Source organism: Seriola dumerili, unplaced genomic scaffold, assembly GCF_002260705.1.
Source record: "Seriola dumerili isolate Sdu_G_001 unplaced genomic scaffold, Sdu_1.0 BDQW01000723.1, whole genome shotgun sequence".
Classification (NCBI taxonomy): domain Eukaryota; kingdom Metazoa; phylum Chordata; class Actinopteri; order Carangiformes; family Carangidae; genus Seriola; species Seriola dumerili.
Window position 1 is genome coordinate 445,171 of NW_019174978.1, and position 8,226 is coordinate 453,396.

General features: G+C 43.9%; 1 protein-coding gene across 1 annotated transcript in view; it reads right to left on the reverse strand.

The window, feature by feature from the left end:
• Window positions 1–7,163, reverse strand: part of itga8 (integrin subunit alpha 8) — a 39,365-nt gene extending 32,202 nt beyond the window's left edge. The window contains exons 1-6 of the mRNA XM_022765654.1: window positions 7,006–7,163; window positions 6,534–6,664; window positions 3,517–3,617; window positions 3,255–3,378; window positions 1,734–1,795; window positions 1,205–1,250 (exon numbers count right to left, since the gene is read on the reverse strand). Coding sequence (XP_022621375.1) covers window positions 1,205–1,250; window positions 1,734–1,795; window positions 3,255–3,378; window positions 3,517–3,617; window positions 6,534–6,664; window positions 7,006–7,163 — 622 coding nt within the window. The remainder of the gene's footprint in view (window positions 1–1,204; window positions 1,251–1,733; window positions 1,796–3,254; window positions 3,379–3,516; window positions 3,618–6,533; window positions 6,665–7,005) is intronic.
• Window positions 7,164–8,226: the final 1,063 nt, after the last annotated feature.

The window sequence follows — 8,226 nt, forward strand, 5'->3', positions numbered from 1 at the left end:
TTGCCACGCTGAGGGCACAGGGAGGGAGCAGTCCATTAGGCTGTCTGTGATGCCTGTCTAGTGCGGTCTTGTATGCTGGAACATTTGTTATTTAACCATATGTGGCAACAACACTAATGCCAAACAATAAAATAAAAAAAAAAAAAAAAGGGATTTGAAATCACCATCAATGAGCCACTTTCCTCTTTTGTCTTTCTCTTGTTTCTTTTTGGGCTCTTTGTAAAAAACATTCAATTCTCCATCTCTCCATTTTTCCATTGTGAAGAAATGAAGTGCTGCAGAGTGACAGATCGGGGGTCACCGAGAAAGAAAAGTGGGGGAGTGAGGGCGTGCAACTGATCAGTAATTGCTCCATAACAAAAGCCGCAGAACTAAGCTCGGAGGAAAGGAAGGGAATAGAGAAGGACACATACACTCTCTCACACACCTGGAGTTGGGGGAGTAGCGCTACACTCCAACAGCTGAACTCTGACACACTCTAGCTGTGTCTACACCTATTAAGACACTTCATCCCTCTGCTTAGACTAGCTGACCTCAGCACTGCTTTTATCAAGCAGGAGATCCATCTTTCTTCTTCACCTTCTCTCTAACATAACCCCCTCACTTCTCAGCTTTCTCCCTCCCCACTGCAACATGTTTCTATCAACTCCTTAACAATCCTCTATCACTCCTGCGCTCCCCCCTGCTCTTTTTCTTTATCAGTCTTTAACCCGCCCCCCCCACCCCAACTTTTCTCTGTCCCTCTCAATCCTGTTGCCTGCCCTTGAGCTTCTTCCTCTCTTCTTGAGGCTTTTCCAAGCCCCTCTGTGCTTTTTCTTGGGGCAGAGGGGCAGTTCCTCCACACTCCATTACCCCTCGATCAGCTCATTACAGAGCCCAAACACCCACTTCCTGTTACACTGTTACAGACAGAGAGAAGCATGAAGTCAAGGAGCGAGGGAGGGAAAGAAGGAGAAGAAGAGAAATAGACACACTTCTTTCCACCTTCGCCTGTGTAAAGACTACAATGAAACTACAGATCTGGCAAGCTTTTCACTGTGCATGTGTGTGTGTGTGTGTGTGTGTGTGTGTGTGTGTGTATGTGGGCTGTCCTGACTGTTAAACTCATCTCCATTCTTTTCTTTCACTTGAACACCTTCCCATCTATGAAATCATTGCAAAAAGAGAGACTAAACACAGGTTTACGCACTGCTGCTGCAGTTACCTTGCCAGTAAAAGCTTCCAGGTCCTCCTACCACCAGCCGTCCTTCCTGGAATAAACACAATTAGTTAGGGTTAGTCATATGACATAAATGGTCAGTGATTTTGTGCATGTGAGTGCGTGTGTGCTTGTGGGAGACTAGAGGGGTGTATAGCACATGTAGCTGTGTGTTTGTGTGAGGACATAAGATTCCTGCTGTCATGGCTGTTGACATGCTGTGGAGAACGACAGCTTCCTGTACAGGAGGGTAGAGTTGGGCCATGAGACAGAGGTGAGGGTTCACATTGAATATACAATGAAAGAATGCGTAAACGCGTGTGTTTGGTCTATTGTGTTCAGAGGTGGTGGATCACATCAGGAGTGAAGACCCCTCTAGGGACGAACGTGCTCTCATCTTCCACATGTCCATAAATCTCTGAGGGGGAGTCTTGTGTTTTCAAGAAAAACCTCTGTGCTTGCACTCGTGAGTGGGGACAAGATGCGTGGAGGTGATGTCATGATGATAATGTATGATTGTTGCTCCAATATTTACCTTGGTGAAATCCACACTGAAGCCAGCCTGGCAGAACCCCTGTCCCTCTGGGTCTGGATCACCTGTAAACCACATAGCGAAACAGCATCTCAACTGTTGTGGCACCAGCTTCCTTGAGCAAAGCTAACGGCTCAGAAAGAATAACCTCTATCTGAAGAGACACTTTAACAACTACCAAAAAAAAACAAACAAAAAAAAAAACTGAGAAAATCTTACAGTTAACATAAAATGTACTGAGGTGTGTTTCTGTTTAAATAACTGCATCTAACTGTGCATGAACACACAAAACCTATGTGCACATAGTGAATTGTTCTCCATGTCAGAGGCACCCTGAGGTGATGTTTAATGATGCGTGAACTACACATGCGTGTGTATAAACAAAGTGTAAGTTATAGTCGTAGTCTGAGTGGTCGTAGATTCAGTATAAGATGAAGCAAAAAAAGCTGCTGGAGACAAAGAAATCAGACTCAGACACATGATAAAGAAATAATCCCCTCACACCTTATTTCCCCCCTTGAGAACAATTGAGTTTACAATGTGATTATTTTAGCCTTGATTAGTCAGCACTGACATAAACAACAAAACACAGATCTTTACCAGCCTTTAACCAATTACGGCGGGGAGCGTAAGTATGAATGTGTGTGTATGTGAGTGTGAACGGTGAGGGATTTTTATGGAAAGCGGATGATGGAGTGGACGATAAGGGCTGTGTTTGATCTGCTGTTTATGATGTGCCACCTGATAGCCTCCATTTCTCCTTATCATACTGTGCTGGTGCCTCATATCACTGAAGAGTGTGAGAGAGGTCGCAGGAAGAAAGTGGGAGAGAAAGAAAAAAAAAAATGAGATGGGGGGGGGGGGGGGGGGTGGGGGTGGAGGCAAGGTGGGAAAATCCCACAAATCCTGTTTACAGAACTGATGACAGAAAGAAGAGGACCAGAGAGAGAAAGAGGAGAACTGTCAACTTTCAGGTTGCTGTGGCAACTAATAAAACATCAGGGAAGGTAATCCGTTGTTGCCGAGGCCAGCAAAAATCTGTCTGCTAACACTTTTTTTTTTTTACAAAAATACACATTTTCTCACCATCATACATTTTTGGGTTTTTTTGTCCAGGTTTTGAGATTTCTGCAACTGTGCAAATACAACTCAAGTGGATGCAATTTTGTTTGTAAAAACATGCTACGAAAATGTATTTTTTGAATTATTTATTTTACTTTTTTTATTTCTTTTCTTTTCTTTTTTTTTTTGCTGAATTGTGAACCCACCCTTTGAACTTGAGGCACAGACATTACTTTTTATGGGCTCACATAAAAATCGGTGTACTGTATTTAAGCTTGACTGATGGATGATACAGTACATTAGGACAGGGTCTGTTAAGGCCATATCTTAAAAAAAAAAACATGGTTAATTTGTGTTCGTACTGACAGCAGAGAGAGGAAGACAAAACAAAGCAGGAGGGAGGATGGAAAGCAGTAAAAGGGAGATGTAGGCAGTTGGAGACGGGGCTGCAGAGTGACTCACTGGTCCTGCAGGGTGAGTACTCTGCGTAGGCGCTGAAGTTCTGGACGGCCACATAGCATGTCCCCACAGGTTCCTTCTCCCCACTCAGCTTCACCGTCCGCCAGTGGTAGAGAGGAGCACACGCCTAAACAACAAATAATACTCTAAGTCCCATTTAAAGAAATACTCATCAAAATGGCAACTAAAAAACAGTCTTTGCGGTCAAGCATGTATTGATGGTACGGGTGATGATACATGATTAACTGACATCCTGTCCACTCACCACCACTTTTCCTTTGTGTGTCCTGACTGATGCTCCAAACCACTGGTGCGACTTAAACTCCACAGGCTCTCTGGTGCCGTTTACCTTCATCATTCTGTTATCTGGAGACAGGGACAGAGACAGAGAGGGAGGAGGTGGAAAAGACATAAAAGATGAGAATAAAAGAGACATTTCATAATGGTGACAGTAAAAGCTGGTATTGACTGTGGTCATGTGGATCCAGGCCTGTAGCTCTAGGTTCTGTGAGGATGGAAAACATTTGTCCTCGATGAGCAAGAACAAACCATCTTACACACGCTTGTAACAAACATCAAAACACCATTTGCCCCCCAGAAACAGACATTTGTCAGGATGCTGGTAGGATTTTTTTTCAGTCAAAGCCTTTCCCATAAAATGTAGCAACACTTAAGAGACTGGTGCTTGGGCCTGCACACACAAACACACACGCACACACACACACGCACATTATGAGCATTTCCTACCCGACTCACAATGAAGTGTCAGATTTGGTGTGAGTGTGTGCGTGTGTGTGTCTTTGCTCTGTTCTTGATATTTTCCAGTGTTATTAAAGACCAGCTGGGTCTCTTTATGGCTGTGCAGACCCTTCCTCATTAAACACCTTTTAGCACGTGCACACAAACACAGACTAACACATAAACATACAGGATCATAGTGCATGCATAGAGGCAGGTGTACAGTACATGTTCAGCCTAATAATGTCATTATTTTTTGTATATATTAGTTCTTTAATGTTATTACATGACTTAAATTTAGATTAATTTCAATTTGTATTTATCTGTATTTTTATACAAATAATTCAGATATCTGATGAAAACTCGCTAATAAAATCCATCGTTATCATTACCAGAATGATGGAGCTGGAGGTTGAGAAAAGCGGGCTTGTGACTGAGAGGAAGTTTCTTTTAATCTAAGCATCGGTTGGGAAATTGTGGGTGAAGTTAATAAATGAGGAATACTGCAATACACATAGCAAAATCCAGTTTAGATGCTGCGAGGCCATTAGCAGAGCACTGACTGTACTGCGAGGCTTCCAGATGGGGATGTGTGGTGCATGGTGATAGTGAACATTACTTGGAATCATACAGTGACACATGCTAAATCAACTTTTCTTCTGCAAAAATAATTTTTTTTTTTTATCACATTTTTTGACTTCTTAAATCTATAAGCCGTACATGAATCATATTCCAAGCAGAATAGAGACTCTATAGAGCAGCAGAGTATTCAGCTTTTCCAGGTTTCTTCACTCTAACATGCAATCCATCACTAATCTGTCGCACTCTCACCATATCAGCCTCCATCCCAGCCCCCACACCACACTGGCATGACTTGAAACATCTGCCTAACGTCACTGAAGCCATGCACACGCACACACACACACATACACATACACACAGGTACACACACATAATCAGGCACATGTGAAGCTGACGTATAGATATTAACCAGTACAGTACACACAGATGTTCACCACTTGTACAGTGTGCATGTGTGTGCATGTGTGTGTGTGTCTCTTAGTCTGTTTATACCTGTAATAAAGGGTCTGCTGTAACTCTAGAAATATCCATCATGGCCATTGTCATCAATAACCTTGTGCGTACCCACCCACTCTAAGGAATAGATAAACACATGAACACATTTACTCCTGTGTTTATTGTTCTTTCCTTAAAAAACCTGAAATTTCTCCCAAAACACTTCACACTGAAACTAACCCCTTTGTCAAAAGAAATAACCTATAATTAGCTTTAGGGAGAACCAACAAAACCGTCCTCACTTTGGAAGCTTGCCCTCATCCTCATGGAGCCTTGCTTTAGTTCTGGCAGAGCACTGAAGTCTGCTTGCATCAGCTGATCAGCTGTTTCATTCACAGTTTCATCTCAGCTCATTGATACATCAGTTGATCGGCAAGCAGCTGACAAACAGCATCCAATCATATTCGTAGATGTGCACACGGCGGTGTTTACAGCATGACAGTCCTCTGTTGATATCCTCATAGTCAGTGGCACTTGCTGCTAAAGCTCCATCCTCAGCTGAAGCGTTCTGCTTAAATGCAGAAGCTCTTGATACAGTTAACTTCCAGAAAAAAGAAAATCTGATGTTGATGTTACAACCTTCTCAGTCATGAGTCTCCCCTCAAAGGTCAGAGCAACACCCACCAAACCTTGGTCTCTACCTCTATTTTTGTGGTCCTCACAGAGATGATACAAGGACCTCACGAAAAGAGAGAGAGGGATAGACTGATGGAGGACTATGGGGGGAAGGGGGGGGGGGTAAATTTTCAAGATCTAATAAAAAGCAGACCTCACCCAATCCCCCTTTCTTCTGAAGGGAAACTAAATTCCCATGTGCATACAGTTTACCCCCTCCTCTCTCTCTTTTGCTTTCTCACTTGTTCTCTCTCCCTCTACCTCTTCCGCACACACACTCAGATGGAAAAAGTGTGCATGAGAGACATCAGACGCACAAACAAAGGCTGATTGGACAGTTAGCAGTGATGATGATATATTGAAAACTATAATCAAGATGTAGGCTTGCACCAGCAAGGCCGCCAGCCACCTTTTTTTGTTAGATGAGGCTGATGAGACCCATATGTCTTATCTCTCTTTTTCATTCAACAGCACATGTGCCAGCTCATATACACACACATACCAGACACACAGGTTACGAAACTCCCCTGGTTCCGCATACTCACATCTGAGGCCACCTATGGCTTTAAAAGGATCGGCTTGGACCGCAAAGAAATGAAAACTTGTTATTTTCATTTCTGTTGTTCACTAATATACTCATGTGAGAACTCATAAAACAATGACAGTGGCGAGCATGTGTCTCACTATACAGTTAAGTTACTCCTTTCCATGTTCTGTAACAAGACAAATCCTTTAAAACATGGGCCTTGGGAACGTAATTACACCCAGTGGGGCCTCCAAGAGGTCTAATTTTAATTTATTTGGGTCTGTGACATGAGAAAAAAAAAAGTTAAAAGCTTTCAGGTAACTCACTGGAATTGTCAAAAGGTATCTGTCTGCAGCTGTCAGGCAGTCCAGGCCAGGGGCAGTAGTAGACAGCTCCAGCCTCCACAATGCCGGGCTGGGAGGTGTTCGCCTTAGGAGCCCCCACCAACACATTGATCCTGGTGGGGGGAAAAAGAAAAACCAAGGTACATACATGCAGGACATGCAGGATACATGCATATACAATATGCAAGCATATGTGCACTATATGACTCATTCATAAAGTTTCCTTTCTGCTTCATCATTGTTCTGTGTCCTACAGCAGTAATCGTATACAGCACAGCTTCATTTATTTGATTTAGGTAAATGAAATTTTATTGAGTTATTATAATTGGCATGCTGTTCTATGCTACAGAGTCTATTGTAAAGCATTCTGGGTAAATTAAAATACATAAACAGATACATTGGGATTATTTCAGGACCCTGATGAGACAGCTTCAGTCCTGATGTTGCCACTCACGTGTTGCTGTCGGTGGTTGCTTGGTAGAAGTCCACAGAGTAACCGAAATAACTTCCATCGGGTCCCTTGTAAACCGAAGGATGCTCTGCGTAAAGGTTAAAACTCCAAACTCCAGTCAGCGCCGGCCAGAGCACCGACAGCACCCCGAGAATAAACATCCCAGCGGAGGAAACGCAGTCCCGTACACGCTCCATCCAAAAAGAACAGCCAGTTGCGCACTAGTCCCCAAAATGAGAGGGAACAAGGAAAGAGAGGGAGAGAGACAGCGAGAGAGAGAGAGAGGGAGGGATAGTTTCCTCCGTGCAGGTGAGGTAGCTTTGTCCCGGGTAAGTCCGCCAACTGTATCACTGGATCACTGCGCTCTGCTGTGCTCCCTGCCTCCTGACACCCTGAAACCACAAGGTCTGTCCAGACAGAGCCTCAGCTACAAGACTACACAGCCGCGCCCCCGCCCTGTGCACAAAACTTTACCCCCCCCCCAACACACACACACACACACACACACACACACATTACAAGGCACAGACCACATCTGAGCGCGCTGAGGGGCACTGCGCGTCACCGCTCCTTTTATGGCACAGACAAATTTTCTGTGGCGAATTGGAGGCTTCGTCCAGGAACAATAAATTATATTAAAGTGAGATTTATAACCACCTTCTCAAACCTGTCCAGTAATGTAGCACGCGCACGCGCAGAGACTCCGCGCGCGCACGCAGACATACAAAGATTAGCAGTCTGTGCATTAAACCACTTTATACTTCTTTACCGGCCAGTTGGTTAAAATAGGGCTGCGTTTCCTTCCGTTGAGAAGAATTACTTGTAATTATGTCAGTAATTATTATGTCGGTTTACAGCAGAAGTCTCCTGAGCTGCATGTGCAAGTTTGGACAGTTTGGCTCGCGCTCACTGTTTCACTCAACACCAGGCGATTTCCCTCCTAAACCTCCGAGGTAACACGCTTCGCTCTTGCTGAAAATAATATCCTGTGATGAGAAACAGTTTTGAAGAGGTGACACGCCAGGACCAGGCTGGTTTCTGTGCATCCAGCTCTGCACATTTATGAACGTTTTCCGTATCCAAAACTCTTTCTCTGTGCACGTGTGGGGGGAGAAAGAGAGGAAGAGAGATCACCATTGCACACACTTCCAGCCAAACTAATCTGCAGTTTATCAGCTTGTGGAGTTTGTTTTAATTAAAATAAGCTTTATAGGCACATCGGTG